The sequence below is a fragment of the Cyprinus carpio genome, chromosome A25 (genome assembly GCF_018340385.1).
Source record: "Cyprinus carpio isolate SPL01 chromosome A25, ASM1834038v1, whole genome shotgun sequence".
Classification (NCBI taxonomy): Eukaryota; Metazoa; Chordata; class Actinopteri; order Cypriniformes; family Cyprinidae; genus Cyprinus; species Cyprinus carpio.
The window spans coordinates 10,013,820-10,031,207 of NC_056596.1; the positions used below are offsets into that span (position 1 = coordinate 10,013,820).

Sequence of the window (17,388 nt, forward strand, 5' to 3'; positions counted from 1 at the left end):
AGTTTCTAAATGTCTTAATCTAAAGGCCTATTCATATTATATTATCCCATAAAGAGAAGATATATCCCATATAGAAGATATATTAATCTCTTCTACCAGGGAGTCCTGGACAAAATGGCTGCACAGAAAGTTTTACCTAAACAGATTACAAATGCATTAAACCAAAAGTATATTAAAGAATAAACTCTTATTCAACATCATATGAAAAAAGGACGTAAAACATTCACGTTTCCTTTAGGTAGGACTCCAAAAGATTTATAAAAATATTTAAAGATGAAAGTGCTTCTAACATCATAACACTCTGTATTTCATTCCATAATCTATAGGACCATAGGAGGAAAAGGCAGCTTTGCCAAACTCAGAATATGCTCTAGGAACAATTAAGTGTAATTTAGAAGAAATTCTAGTCCTATAATTACAAGTATAATACGATAAGACATTACAAATATAAGTTGGAAATTTGCCTAATAATGTCTTGCCAATAAACAGCAGAATATGCATTTTTCACCTTTGGTACGGGGAGGACCAACCAGCCAATTTGTACAAAGTACAAAGACTTTGGATAATTCCTTTGTACAAAGAGAAAACCCAATTTAGGTCTGATCTTTTTAAAAAGATTTTCAATATGTATATTAAAACCCAGCCTTTCATCAAGCCATATGCCCAAGTATTTATAGCAATTTACCCTTTATATACAGCCCTCTTCCAAGGTTAAAATAGGTGGAACGGTTATTTTAGTGAGACAGTAGCTAAAGACCATATATTTAGTTATTTTAGTATTTAAAACTAATTTATATGACCGAAAACTGTCTTGTAACAGATCTATGGCTTGATTCATGAACTGTGCAACTGTGTAGATAATTGGGTCATACAAATGTATTTTAGCTGGGGTTATCTCTTTATCTAGGTCATTTATATGAATTGAAAATAAAACTGGTGCTAAAATAGATCCCTGTGGGACATCTTTCTTTATTTTTAATTCTGTAGAAGTGACATTTTCAACTGTGACTGCATTCTTTCTGTCAGATAATTATTGAACCTAAGCAACTGAGTCTCTGCAATAAGATTTTGTGATCTACAGAATTAAATGCTTTAGAAAGATCAACACATAGAGCTGCACAGTGCTGCAGAGCTGCATAGCTGCTGTTACAGTACTGACCTGACCGGAAACCTGATTGAAATTCATTTAAAATATTATTTTCTGTTAAAAAACATTTTACTTGGTCATTTACAAAAGATTCAAAAACTTTTGCCATCACTGATAGCCCTGAGATAGGTCTGTAATTATCTAATTCACATTATATAATGTAATTATCTAATTCACCCCCATTTAACAAAGGGAGAACCACAGCTGATTTCCATGCATGTGGGATTACATTTGAAGCTAAACTTAAATTAAAAATAGCAGTGATAGATTACGCTATATAATCTGATGCCATTAAAAAAAAAGGTTTTATATTATAAGGCCCCATTGATTTTTTTACAATCTAAATTTGATAGAGCTTTGTGAACTTGTGCAACTAGAATAGGAGTAAAAGTAAAAAGCTGGGTAGGATGACATGTCAGCTTCAAAACTCCCTTTTATTTAATGTTCTCTTAAATATAATTTTTTATTTACTACATCTATTGAGTGTATTCAACATGCACATTTAATATGCATTGCGTGAAAAATAGAAAAAGTGTTGTGGACCAAATTTTGTGTGTGTGTTTGTGTTTGTCAGAAATCACTGCCACAGCTCAACGAACAGGTAAAAAAGAAGTTGTGGGATCTGATGGAATGCAAGCTAAAGGAGTGCGAGGCTGGACCACCACAAGACCCTAAGGGAGCCAAACAATTCCTCATTAAAGTAAGAACTTAATCATCTGAAGCCATCACATCTTCCTGCTTTCTGATATTTTGATGCTGAGTTTATGGAGCGCGTACACATGAAAGTGTGCCATGAGTAGAAAAGAGATCTCATGCCTTGAAACACTGATAAAATGTGATTCAGTTCTTGCGAGTCTGTGCGATTTATTCTATTCTTCTGAAAATACACATCTTGAAAATATGAAGAATTTAAATGAATTTACACAGGAAGAAGAAAACATCTTGCTATATCAGTGCAAATGAAAATTGTCAAATTAGTTTATTTGATAATATATATAGGTATACAGAGACTTGACTATGTAAAAGTCACATATAGTGATTCTGTAGCCTCCTGAGACTAGTCTCTGGTGTATCTCAAATAGTCAGCTCAGCGCCCTGAAACACATGACCATGCAAGGAACAACCAAATTGGCTCCACTAATAAACTGCTCGGAGAATGCAAGCCTCCCAGTGCTGCAACATCTCCGGGGCAGTCCTGAACTTGCTGGAAACTGCTGCGCCCCTTCATTAAAAAACAGATATTTGAAAGATCATTTAACATTTGACAGGAATCAAAAATAAATCACTTAACACCGCACAGTCTGTCAGTTAATATTTAGAATAGGTATGACAACAATATATTTTCTAAATTATGTGCTTTGTATTACAGAAATTTTACTAACAAAACTGGCAGGCTTGGAGGATGTTAAGTAGTTTGTAAAGCATCTTGTATGATAATGACAGATAGTGTACTTGATTTTACTATTTAAAAAGACACCATTAACATGTAGTTAATTATATCATATAAAGAGAATATTAACATAGTTACAGTACATTTGAAATGAATTATTTAATTTATAAAAATATGTGTGCAATACATTATAAATACATTTTGTATATATTTATTATATATTCTTATATTTTAAATAATTAAGTATTAATTAATGAGTATATTTAAAAGTGTATGAGATGAGTTCTACAGTGTACTACAAGTTAATTAAATAAAAAAAAATTAGTTTATAACTCTAATTTAGTTATATTTTAGTTCATATTCATAGTGTCTCAAAAAGGCACAATTGTATAAGTACTCAATACACAATACAGGACATAAATGAATTGGAGACAAAGTAAATTGAGAAATTACCCCATGAATTACCCCACCCCAAAACTGCACCTCCTCACATTCCCACACACAATGAAAAAAATGTACCTTGTATCCATGCTTTGCTGTAGCATTCTTGCGATGTGAGCGTTTCCAATACTGACATTGGGGGGAGTTGCACAGAATTCTTTAAATGTGAAAAAATTAGTTGAGGATACTTTAAAAAGTGTTTCTGGGATATGTTAAACTTTGTTACAAGATTTTCAAATGACATTAACATATTATCTTTGTATAAATCATCACTCTAACCATGCTTTTATCCATCCAAATTTCAAAACCCACATTATTTTTGACTGGGCTTAAATAATTATTACCCCAAATAGGAGAAAACCAGGAAAGCAAATGGGAGGTCTCCAAGATATTTATGAGCTTCATACCAGGTTACAATAGTGTTTTTAACAAATGGATTTTTTTTTTTTAGATCATTATATGCTGAATACAAAAAGCTGTCAAGCCTTTTGCAGCTAACTTTTCAATCTGTAACAATCTGGCAAATCAGCTTCACTAGAGAACCAGAACGCTGCAGCCCTAAATTAAGCAGCCCAGTAGTACCATAGTAAATTGGGTAGTTGTAGCCCTCCCCTTTCATAGGGCAGGTATAGTAAAGAGAGCCTCAGTCTTGGCTTCCTGTTACTCCAAATAAAATTACAGACAAGCTTTCTTATTCTTGGAAAAAATGTAGAAGGAGGGGGGAAGGGGTATTGATTGAAAAATATATAGAAATTTTGATAATATGTTCATCTTAACCACGTTTATTCTTCCCATTAAGAAAGAGAACAGTATGTCGAATCCCACTTAGTGTGCTCCTCGATGGTCAAGACTGATTTAGAGTTTCAAAAAGGTCCATAATTAGCTGAACTAAGGCAGGTTATTTTAGGGGTTATTTTAATTCATAGATAAATAAAACCATTTGGAGCATTTACAAATGGGTGAATCACCTTTGGATTTAATCTCTCTTGTTCTTATCTTTATTTACTTAATATCCAGAAAAAATGCCAAACATGCCAATAAGCTTTAAAGGTGCTGTACGTAAGTTTTTGACTCTACTAAAGCATAAAAATAACATAATATGTTTGGCCGATATTTAAAGAAACCGCTAAGTTAACTATTCAGAATCGAATAAGAAATTCGCTTTACTTGCAAGTATGTTTACACATACGAGGAATTTGTTTTCGTGACAGAAGCTGCTATCCGGCAGGCGATCAGAACCAAAACATAGTAATAAAAAAATAAAGAAAAATAAATAAAGTGTAGAACAAGGAAGGAATAACAATATACAAATTAACAATGGCATGTGCAGGTATATCCAATAGATATTTGTTTTTGTATGTTACAGGTATATTATGTGCTAAAATTTGAAGTGTACACACGTAAGATATGTGTGTTAGAATAAATACAGTGTATGTGCTGTATCACCACACCCATTGCACTGTGTGTGTGTTCCCAAAGTTATGTTGTTCAAAGTGTTCATAAAGTTGTTGGGTACTGCCCTGGGGACCCAGAGAAACTGTTCCTCGTATCTGGTTCACTCATTGGGCCTGGTGCTCAGCACATCTCTGTCATTAGTCTGCACCAACATGGCAAACAGTTCAAGCAGTGGAGTATGGTTGGACTATGTGCAGGGGTCCAGAGTGATTTTCCCCAGCCGTTTTTGCTCACTCTGGATGAGTAACAGTTTCTGAATAGCAATTAGGATCTGAACTCACCAATGATTCGCTCAGCAGTCCGGACTACCCACTGTCGTCTTCTGAGGTCAGATTTGGCTGAGCTTAGCTGAACCAGACAGTTATGAAGTGCAGGAGGACGGATTCAAGTGATGGCGGTAGTTAAACTGCTTTTCAGCAGCTCCCTGTGGCACGCCCGCCCGCCCCATGCTACCTTTGTTTATCGGAAAAAAAATACACATGCTTACAGTCAATTATTTCTCCTTTCGAAAATAGATGGCGTTCTGGGCCGGAATGTCAGACTTTGTTTTGGTTTGTGAAACCCGCCCACTGCCAGTTTACCCAATTGTATTACGGCACCCCGGGTTGCCAGTTGGCGGGAAACACAACGTATTTCATTTCAGTCATGGAAGCTGTCAAACGAAAGGGGTCAGAGCGTCAATCTGGCAACCTGCATGTGTGTCAAGTCAAGGAGGAGGGACTGGGTGAAAAAACCCTCTCCAATATTTTGAATTTGGACGGCGCCATAAACCTAGCTGCACCCAACTCAACGCTCGTGGCGTCCATCCCTACACTACAGCAACTTTCAATGCAGTGCGAGGGGCATAACAATTTTCTCAAGCTTGTATAGAAATATGATGGTATTATCAGCATATAGAGCAATACGATGTTCTAGGCTTCTTCTGTATACTACACCGACGACTGGTAAGGGTGAGATCTTATTGCTATATTCAGTGGCTCCAAGAGTAAGTCAAGTCAAGTAATGTCAAGTCTGCTTTATTGTCAATTCTTCCACATTTATAAGACTAGTCTACATACAGAGAATTGAAATTGGCGTTACTCTCGACCCATGGCCGCATCACAGATAACACTAACATATGTACATAGGGCATAGTGGGGGTTGCACGAGGGTGTGCTGCAGGTCTTAAATCTAGATTTAAACTGCAAGAGTGTGTCTGCCTTCGACAATGTTTAAGGTAGGTAATACCAGAGTTTAGGCGCTAAATCGGAAAAAGGATCTGCCACCAGAAGTTGATTAACTTTCTGATTTGACATTGCGAGCATGGTGCTCGATGAATTTAGATATATTTTTGAGAGGAAAAATGCAGTAGTTTTCCAAAATGCTAGAAAAATGGTTGGTAAAGGTCATAAAAGAAACTCAGATACCTCTTCGATCTCACGAGAAACCGACAATCCAAACATACAGGGGGCATCTTGAGACACCCAAAGAGTGGAAGTTGCAGGGACCTCCTTCCCTTCGGCCCATTTGTTTACCACGTGAGATAATCCACTTCCACCCATTCATTCTTCTGACTCAGAATTCTGCTCAAATGATTACATGACAAATGTCAAATGCAAGCGTGAACCATAACAGCCGGGTCTGGTATCATTTGAAATGTCTCAGTGCAACTGGTACAATGGTCTCAATCTTACAAAAGTAGACTAAGAGTTAAGAGATATTTTCCTTACTGTAATGGGAGTGCCTTTTCCAAGGTTCCTCCATGTAAATTACCTTCTGTTCCCTTTGAGGTGTAAACTACCCCGGTCTGGGACCTGGGTTAATACAAATTCCAATTGTTTGTTAATGCCTCCATTTGGGGGATTAAGCTTTAATCTTGGTTTGCATTTAAAGGATTGCAGCAAAAGGATCAGGGCGATTCTGTAGCCAGAAATTTCATACTACATATTTTCTAAGGTCAGGTATGCATATTTTACTTTTAGATTCATCTTTGAGAATTTAATGGGTCATTATTGATAGGATTTCGATTCGTGTTTGACCATGGGATGTAATTGCAGAATACATATTTTCCTTGACTGATAATAAATTGTTACATTTGATTTTATTGATGTTTTACTCTGTTTAATTATTGACTCCTAGTAGATTATGTTGTCATCCTTGTTAGCCATATGGACACCCCGAATGAACTAGTACAACAATATCTAAAGAATAAATAGAATAATCAAATGTGAGAATAATAATACTTACAGACAGAACAAACAACTAATTTGCCTTTCAAACCCAAATTTGAGGTTTCATACTAAAATGAAGTCAGATTAGATACTAAAAATGAAGTCAGATTAGATCATTTAAATGGAGGTCAGATTTATGAGTTTTAACCTAAATTTAATAACTCTATGCTGAAAAAGACTGAACACATAAGGAAATAGAAAGGCCCAGTCTCAGTACTATGATACGGTCTAGAAATCCTGACTACAAATCCCAACAGATACCATTTTTTCTCTAAGAAGGAATTTGGTGGCCAGGCGTACTACCTTTCTAGTATCTTGTGGACAAGAAAAGGGAGGATTCAAGATGGGTCTATAAATTAACTAGTTCTTTGGGGTCAAGTTGTGTTTTTTTTGTTTGAGAGGCTTAATAACAGCCAGTTCTGAAGGTTTTGGGGACATATCCTAATGACAATGAGCTGTTAATAATAGTCAAGAGAGAAGGGATCTATGACTTCTGGGCTTGCACCTCTTTTTAGGAGCTTACGATGGAATAGGGTTCTAACATAACATGTTGTTGATTTAGATGATTTACACAAGTTTCTACCAATTCTTCTCTCATAAGTAGAGACTGATGTGGAAATCTCAACCTTGTTGCTGCTTTATTTTTGTTAATGTAGCCACTGTATTAATAAATACTGGGGTTACTGTGTGTTTTCTTCTAAAAGAGATTAAAAAGTAATCAGATCGAAACAGTTTAATGCTTTTCTGTAGGATAGGTTACTTTCCTGCCAAGCAATATGAAATACCTAAATAATGATCTGAGATATCATCGCTTGGCTGCATAATTTCAACACCATCAAACTCCATTCCAGGTGACCGTACTTAAATATGAGTATGATTGCTGACAATGGAGTAGGTCTGAGACGGTGTGTCTAACTTAATAGAGTTCAGAATGTCTATAAATGCTTACTAATGCTCTTTAGTTTATCAACATGGATATTAAAATCACCATCAATTAAAACTTTATCTGCAGCCAGCACTTACTCTTAAATTTTTGACGTTTAGACGTTTTTTGTATTTTCTAATTTGTGGAACAGACCCAGTCTCTATAGTGTGATATCTAGATGAAAGAGTTCTAGTGTGTGAAAATTATAATGATTTCTTTGACGTGAGGCATCTGCAGTTGGTCCAGTTTTTAGCAGTCTGTTCATTCTGACCTGGGCACCAGTTAGTCAGTACAAACTCGAAGACTATGTGCCATATTTCTAGAGAGAAGCGCAGCACCACCCAGGAGGGAATGAAGACCACTCTTTGGCACACAGGTCAGGTCTACCCCAAAAGCTGGTCCAATGGTCTATGAAACGGTACCTGTTGTTTATTCTGCGGGGCACACCACTTAGAAATCCAGCCACTGAGTGCTTACAATCGCGTGGGCATCGCACTCACCACGGTAAGCGGGAGGCGGACCAGAGCTATACGTGTCTGACAGCATCTTGCAAGCTTCAAAGAACCTCTTTAATGATATGTTTAGGATCTCAGACTGGCAAAAAGTCGAAAAATCTTGCGCCGGCGGTGATAACAATCTTACTGTATTTACGTTTAGATTAGCCAGCACTTTAAATTTGCCAAGACAGGAGCCATCTGGCTCCTGGTAAAAATGGACTTGGTGGATGGTGTCTTATTGTCATGTTCCGACAATAGAATCACAAAACTAGAAGCACTTTCTCAGGTTCTCAGTGGGGCGGGCATGAGTGGGGGAGAAACCGGTTTAATTTTTGATCAGAAACAGAACGAGCCGGTTGGTTTGACCCGTGACTATGCAGCCCTCACAGTCATCCGTTGCCCGTGCGGAGGCGCTGTTACTGGCACCGAACAATGTACAGAGGATCTCCCTGAGCTAGCGAATCAAAGCCAACAGAGCCCTAACCTTTCTTACTGCCTCAATTAAAGTTTGGAGTTCGTGTCTAATTCTAAAATTTTCACTGTAGCCTAACTATGTTACCTGCATTTTCACATGCGAATCCCTCGTGACGACCGAGAGAATATTAAATATACATGTGGAAGTGGTGCACATAACAAAAGCAGGAGAATCCTTACTCACCTTGCTTTGATGAAAAAATTCTACCACAGTTGTTTCAGAAACTGTGAAAAACCGGAGCGGGAAAGTAGCAAGAGCAGCATGACGAGGATGAAAAATAATTAAAAAAAGAAAAATGCGATAGCCACGATAGCGGGAAAATGCGAATGAAAAACTAAACGAAATGACGAACGCGATGCAGGTGCGCTGACTCGCGATTGGGGATAAGGGGACAACAGAAAGACTTTCACTTCTTCTCACCCCCCCATCAAATTTAATTCAGATTAGATGATAGTACTATAGATCTGTCGGTGGAATAATGTTATATTTAATCACTTTAACAACAACAGAGAGTGGATACTAAATAGAGATTTCTAAAGAACAACAAAGCACACAGAGCTATGATCACAAAACAGCAAGGCAAAAGCAGGAAAGCAGCGATAACACTGTCGCAGCGACACCAATAGTCACAAATCCAAATCATGCAAGCACCTCCATGAAGTACGGCCACTCCAATCTGCTCGAGATGCCATTTCAGCATCGAGTGACAGAAATGGCCGTATCAAAGGATCCAGCCCTGCAGTGCACATGTAAGTACCCTCCTTCATTAGAACACCCTGGCTATTTTTAACAAAGCCATTTGGTCATATGTATCGTTGAGGTAGAACCATCCTTAGTCTCATGCTAATGCTTTAACAATAATCCATAATTTCCATCTGCATTTAAAAGTGAAATTGGCCTATATGAACCACACTACACAGGTGACTTCCTTGATTTTGGGGATGGGTAATGAGAGAATTCTCAACAACATAGGGAGATAACCCTGTTGGAAACGTTTTACATACATATCTAATAATGAGCTATCATTTATCTTGAATTCCTTATGAATGTCAATTGGAAAAAAGCCATCTGGACCTCGCTGCTTGACCACCCCTCATATTCGAATAGCTGGAAACCTCATTCTAGAAAAAAGAGGGAATATCCAATCTATCTAAAAAAATATTTTGAAAAGAGGGGCTTGTGGAATTCGGATTGATACAGAGATTTTATTAAAAACGAGGACAAAAGTGTTTTTAATTTCAAGGATTCTGTATGATTTGCCTTTCTTCATGATTTTATTAATGGCTCTCTTCTAAATATTAATTTAAGCTGCCAGGTAGTAATTTCCTGGGGTTTTCACCCTGATTATAAAAAGATGCTTCAATCTCAATATACTATTTCAGCTTTTAGTTGGAAAATTCCTCGTACTCAGCTTAACGGCTAATAATTTTTCATTGTTTGGAAGTATCTATGTTTACTGATTTCATCTGAATCTTGACTTCAGCCTCCAATTAATCCTGTTGTTTAAATTTAATAAATTATAACTAGTATCATAACATTTGGCCATTAATCTATGCCTTAAAGGCTTCCCATCTCGGTAGTACGGAGTCTTGATCGTATTTGTAGTAAAGTACACAATATATTTGTCACAACAAATTGATGAAGTCAGAGTTCTGCAGCAATTAGGAGGTAGGCATCATTAGGTGAGCTTTTGGTTAATTTAGAATTATTATAAAATTAATGAAGTGGGAGCTGTTTATACCACTGTATATTCCACGTAATGAAGTGGATTATGAAATATCTATTCGTGAAGAGGTTTTAGACAGTGAAGAAAAACATGCGTATTCCTTTTTTGATGGGTTTAGTCAGGGGCGTCATGCACTTTTTATTTTTTACATGGGCAGGAGTTGGGGGGGGGGGGTGGTTGGATCTCAATATATCGATATAGCTCAGGTTAGTGGAATCTATACCGGCGCTGGGCAAAGTAGTAATGTGGTGGTAATTATTGACTACACATAAAACTTTTTTTTTTTTTTTTTTTTTTTACTTAAGGCCTAGGGCTGTCAAAATGACTGAAAAACTCAAATTTTGTGCTTAAATATTATCAAAATTCTAATTATATTTGAATTTAAAATGCATACTTTCAGTGAGGGTAAAGAAAAGCTTTTGGCTTATATCCTGAGGCCACAAGAGTGGTTGCAATGAGCAAAATATTACTCAATGCCTGTTATCGAAGCTCGATAACATGAATATCTGTGGAAACCGAAGTGCATACTGTTAAAAATTGTTAGAAAACCAATTATAATAATTAAGTTGAATAACAATATAAACAAAACAGCATTCATGTAGCCGAGTATCATAGTTTAATACAAAGGGCGGAAAGACATCACAAAGAGTAATTTTTTTAGTTAAAAAAGGAATTGCAGGGGATGGGGAGGAACCTTCCATTAAATATCGAGATGATGTTTTTTCAAAGTTGATTTCATTCATTTTACATGGCTTTCTAAAATGTGGTTCTCTGTGTGAGACGCTGAGTGTAACGGTAGATGACCCTCTAGAAATGCGCAAAACAATATTAGTTCTGTAAGTGAACGGCTGTTTCAGTATTGACGTAAACAAGTCTTATCCGCATTGTGTTCTCTTTACCCGCAATATTTGTATCAACAAGCGCAGCAGTGGCATCTAGTAGCTTCAACTGGAAAGATAACACATACATTATAAGGCAACAACACTTACATGTCATCGCATCGTGTGCGGCACTGAAAAAGGCTGCCTCCTTATACACACCTCAAACTTCGTGCATTTTGCATGAATGGGATTTTTATTTTTAATTGAGAATATTTGAAATCGAAAAAAAAAAAAAAACGAAAAAATTGAGCTCTAAGACGGCCATACAGTATGGTCCTGGAATACACTGATCTATATGTTCTCTATTATAGGATCAGCTGGGCCCATGCCATAAAAATATTATTTTGTAATGACGACTTTGTACTTAACGTCAATTTTATTAAAAAAATGTAAGTTAGTATTAAAAAACTTCTATGGTACGAAAGAGAGGGGAAAGAACATGTACATGAATCATAGAACAGATATCATTGACTTCATTCTAGCAGCGTGTCAAAGCACTCTCAAAAACTTCCATTATAATCACTGAAGCCGTTTACACTGTGAAATGAACTTTCATTTACATGTCTGCACATCTTGCACTTTGTTGGTTCTGATTGAGAGAATAATAAAAAACATGTTGAGTTATTATCTCTTTGGGCCTAAGTATTAGTTAGATTATTAACTTGGGACGCATGTAAGTTCCCTGTACTACACATATCTTCCGTTTGTCTGATAAGACTCTTATTTACGAAGGTATGGCCTTATGGATCAACACCATAAAAACCTTCTGTAATGGAGGAAACAGAGCCAAGACTTGACCTGGCCTCTTATGTGTCCTTTCAGTATCTCTCTTGAGTGGATGAATCTCCTTGTAAAAATACTATAGAAGATTTCCATTGTTTACAGCATGTTCACTAACTTGTTACGCTAACCATTCACAGTTTTCAAAATCCCCCCCCTTACATTTCAAGAGGTGAAACTTTTAACTTTGTGAGATTTCTTTACACTTTAAGATAGATGTACAGCATTATAAACCCATCATTGAAAAAAACACTATATTTGATGCGGAAAGGTAACCAAACGGTCTGCTCTAGTAAGGATTCGTATTAAAAAACAAAACCAAATAATAACTCAAAAACCTGCCTGAAAAAACCCTACAATACATTAGCTGTCACATGAACAAGACGCCTGCCAACCCCCATCCCACCTCTCTCGCACCATGGGATAACAGTTATGTCCCATGCAACTGACCATGTCAACAAGGGGTAGTTACACAACCTACGCAATTAGGTAAATACATAACAAAAAGACACAAAAACGGAATGGCTTTATGTTCGAACCTGGCCTCACTCTACGGTTATACCGGACATTACCCACCAAAAGACACTCAAAATTATAGTTAAACTCTTCAAGGAAACAGAGTCGTTAGTGTTTTCCTTATCGCCCTTGTAGAAACCTACTGTCATTACGTACCTTACCTAACAAGAGAGCTGACCATTCCCCAGTAGATTAAGGAATTCGAAAACAGTAAAAGTGAGAAGCAGTCAATTCTCGCTGGGTGTCTCCTTACCCCACACTACAGAATATCTGGAACCAGTAGATACTCCTCACCCCATCCACTCCCATTACCCATCCCTGGGTACTCTGATCCTATATGCTCGATCTCTTTCACTGCCTCTCACGCTTACCCGTATTCTACCGTCGGTAGTCGAACTTTTCTGCTCATACGCACCACTAGTCCCCCGATCGTTTCCACACTTGCACACTCACAGTCTCGTCCGCGCTTCGCTGTCTACACTAACTACTACACTGTCCTGCATTGTACGACGACACACTTGCGACCCCCCCTTGTGCTCGCTTTCAATACGGACGCTGACCACACCGTGTCGCTTGTATTGTTCTGTAATGTTACGTCGCCTGTCTCTTAACCTCGTTGTGATTTTGCACTCCCACTTACCGCAATCGTGAACTCGTTCTGCTTCCTCTTGATGACAGCCCCCTGTCTATACTTCTCGTAATCCGCTAACTCGGGAAAAACTTGACCTCTTGTTTGCCATACATAATCTGCCTTTAAGCCCTGCAGCGGCATCACTGGAGACTTATTCGAAAGTTCAGAACCAATTTCATGTCAGCACTCTTGGAAATGATCGATGAATTGTGTTCTACCTGGGGCCTGTGCACTCTCTCTATACTGGGTGGAATTGGCGAGGTTTCAGGACCCAGTGTTCGGAACAGCCACCTGTTCCAGGAAGGCAAACTGCATCCAGGTTTTTTCACCCTTCCGGGAAGATTAACCAGTCTGAGGTTTGATCTCCCGACCGGTTTTCAAGAAACTATACATGTGGCAAGTGGTGCAAATAACAAAAGCAGGAGAAGCCATTACTCACCTTGCTTGATGAAAAATTCTTACCACAGTTGTTTCAAGAACTTGTGAAAAACCGGAGCGAGAAAGTAGCAAGAGAGATGAGAGGAGAAAATAATTAAAAAAAGAAAAATGCGATAGACACGAATGGAAATGCTAATGAAAAGCTAACGAATGCTAACGCGATGCAGGTGCGCTGCACTCGCGGATTTAGAATAAAGGGAACAATCAAATTAATCAGATTAGACTGATAGATAATATCAGAAATGTGGTGGGAATTAAGTTATATTTAATCACTTTAAACAACAGAGAGTGATACTAAGATAGAGATTCTAAAGAAAAACAAAGCTACACAGAGCTATGATCACAAACCAGCAAGGCAAGCAGGAAGCAGGAATAACACTGTCAGCGACACCAAATAGTCACCAAATCCAAATCATGCAAGCACCTCCATTAAGTACGGCCACTCAAATCTGTCGAATGCCTTTTCAGCATCGAGTGACAGAATGGCCGTATCAAGTGCTCCAGCTCCTGCATGCACTATGTTAAGTACCCTCCTTACATTATGGAACACCTGCCTATTTTTAACAAAGCCATTTTGGTCTATATGTATCAGTTGAGGTAGAACCCTCTTAAGTCTCATTGCTAATGCTTTAACAATAATCCATAATTTCCATCTGCATTTAAAAGTGAAATTGGCCTATATGAACCACACTCCACAGGTGACTTCCCTGATTTTGGGATGAGTGTAATGAGAGCACTTCTCAACAACATAGGGAGATAACCCTGTTGAAAAGCTTCTACATACATATCTAATAACTGAGCTATTCATTTATCTTTAAATTCCTTATGAATGTCAATTGGAAGCCCATCTGGACCTGCTGCTTTACCACCCCTCATATTGCGAATAGCATTGGAAACCTCTTCTAGAAACAGAGGGAATATCCAATCTATCTAAAAAATATTTTGAAAAGAGGGGCTTGTAGGAAATTCGGATTGATACAGAGATTTATAAAACGAGACAAAAGTGTTGTTAATCTCAACTGGATCTGTCATGATTTGCCCTTTTCATTCCTGATTTCATTAATGGCTCTTTCTAATATTAATTTCTTAAGCTGCCAGGCTAGTAATTTCCTGGGTTTTTCACCCTGATCATAAAAAGATTGCTTCAATCTCAATATACTATTTTCAGCTTTTAGTTTGGAAAATTCCTCGTACTCAGCTTTAAGGGCTAATAATTTTTAATTTGTTTGGAATTATCTATGTTTACTATTTCATCTAAATCTCTGACTTCAGCATCCAATTTAATCATCGTTTGTTTAAATTTAATAAATTTATAACTAGTATAACTAATCATTTGGCCTCTAATATATGCCTTAAAGGCTTCCCATCTAGTAGCTACCGGAGTCTGATCTGTATTTGTAGTAAAGTACAAATCTATTTGTTCACCAACAAATTTGATGAAGTCAGAGTTCTGCAGCCAATTAGGATGTAGGCATCATCTAGGGGAGCCTTTGGTTAATTTAGAATCTATATAAATTAATGAAGTGGGAGCCTGTATAACACTGTCTATATTCCAAAGTAATGAAAGTGGAATTATGAAATAATCTATTCGTGAAGAGGTTTTAGACAGTGAAGAAAAACATGAGTATTCCTTTTTTGATGGGTTTAGTCAGGGGCGTCATGCACTTTTTATTTTTGAGTGGGCAGGAGTTGGGGGGGGGGGGTGGTTGTATCTCAAGATATATCGATTATAGATCATGTTAGTTGATCTATACCCGGCGATGGGCAAAGTAGACTAATGTTGGTGTAATCTATTTACTACACATAAAACTTTTTTTTTTTTTTTTTTTTTACTTAAGGCCTAGGGCTGTCAAAATGACTGAAAAACTCAAATTTTGTGCTTAAATATTATCAAAATTCTAATTATATTTGAATTTAAAATGCATAATTTCAGTTAGGGTAAAGAAAAGCTTTTGGCTTCTCTCCTGAGGCCACAAGAGGGTGCACTGAGCAAAATATTACTAATGCCTGTTTATTCAAAGCATAAGATAACATGACTATCTGTGGAAAAAGTGCATAATGTTTAAAATATTGTTTAGAAACCAATTATAATTAATTAAGTTGCATAAACAACTATAAACAAAACAGCATCATGTAGCCTATGTATTCATAGTTTAATACAAAGGGCGGAAAGCCAATCACAAAGAGTAAATTTTTTATTTAAAAACATGAATTGCAGTGGGATGGGGAGAAACTTCCATTAAATCTCGAGATATGTTTTTTCAAAGTTGAATTTCCATTCATTTTACATGGCTTTCTAAACATGTGGTTCTCTTGTGTGAGACGCGAGTGTAACGGTAGATGACCCTCTAGAAAATGCGCAAAATATTAGTTCTGTGTGAACGGCTTGGTTTCAGTATTGACGTAAACAAGATCTTCTCCGCATTGATGTTCTCTTTCCCCGCAATATTTGTAATCAACAACGCAGCAGTGCTGCATCTAGTAGCTTCAACTGGACAAGATAACAAATACATTATAATGCAACAACACTTACATCGTCATCGCATCTTGTGCGTCACTGAAAAGGCTGCCTCCTTAATACACACCTAAAATTCGATGCATTTTTGCATTCGAATGTGGATTTTTATTTTAAATTTGACGAATATTTGAAATTCGAAAAAAAAAAAAAATTGACAGCTCTAAGAAGGCCTACCAGATATGGGTCCCATGCACTGATCTATATATGTTCTCTATTATAGATCAGTGGTCCCATGCCATAAAATATTATTTTTTATATGACTGACTTTGTACTTAACGTCAATTTAATTAAAAAAACATTGTAAGTTACTTATTATAACACTTTCATGGTACAGAAAGAGAGGAAAGAACATTTACATGATCATAGAACAGTATCATTGACTTCATTCTAGCCAGAGTTCAAGCACTCTCAAAAACTTCCATTATAATCACTGAAGCCGTTTACACTGTGAAATGAATCTTTATTTACATTGTATGCACATCTGCACTTTGTTGTTTCTGATGAGAGAATTAATCAAAACATGTTGAGTTATTATCTTTTGGGCCATAAGTATTAGTTAGATTATTAACTTGACTCATGTAAGTTCCCTGTACTATCAAATATCTTCCGGTCTTGTCTGTAATACTCTTATTTACTACGAAGGGTATGGACTTATGGATCAACAACATAACCCTTCTGTAATGGGAGGAAAACATGAAGCCAAGACTTGACCTGGCCATCTTCTTTGTACCTTCAGTATCTCCTCTTTGAGTGGATGAATCTCCTGTAAAAATACTATAGAAGATTTCAATTGTTTAATCCTTGTCATAACTTGTTTAAGCTTAACCATTCTAATCATCCCCCTTACATTTCAAGAGGTGAATTTAATTTTAACTTGTGAGATTTTCTTTAACTTAAGATAGATTGTACAGCATTATAACCACACATAATTGAAAAAATATATTTTGATGCGAAAGTTAACCAAAAGGTCTGCTCTATTAAGGATTTAGTATTAAAAAACAAAACCAAACTAATAACTCAAAAACCTGCCCTGAAAAAAACCTAAAATACATTAGCTGTCAACCTGAACAAGACAGCCTGCCCCACCCCCCTCCCCACTCTATCACCATGGGATACAGTTATGTCCCAACACTGATCCAATGTCAACAAGGGAGTAGTTAAACAAACTAAGCAATTAGGTAAATAATAATAACAAAAAGAAACCAAAAAACGAACTGGATTTATGTGAAACTCCTGGCCTCACTCTACGGTTATACGGACATTCACCACCAAAAAAACTCTTAAATTATAGTTAAACTCTTCAAGGAAAAGAGTCGTATAGTGTTTCCTTACTCGCCATTGTAGAAACTACTGTCATT

General features: G+C 36.9%; 1 protein-coding gene across 1 annotated transcript in view; it reads left to right on the top strand.

Annotated features, from left to right (window-relative positions):
- LOC109085153 (interferon-induced GTP-binding protein Mx2-like) overlaps window positions 1–17,388 on the top strand; it is a 49,826-nt gene that overhangs the window by 28,806 nt on the left and 3,632 nt on the right. Inside the window, exon 7 of the mRNA XM_042715406.1 lies at window positions 1,722–1,847. Within this exon, the coding sequence (XP_042571340.1) occupies window positions 1,722–1,847 (126 nt within the window). The remainder of the gene's footprint in view (window positions 1–1,721; window positions 1,848–17,388) is intronic.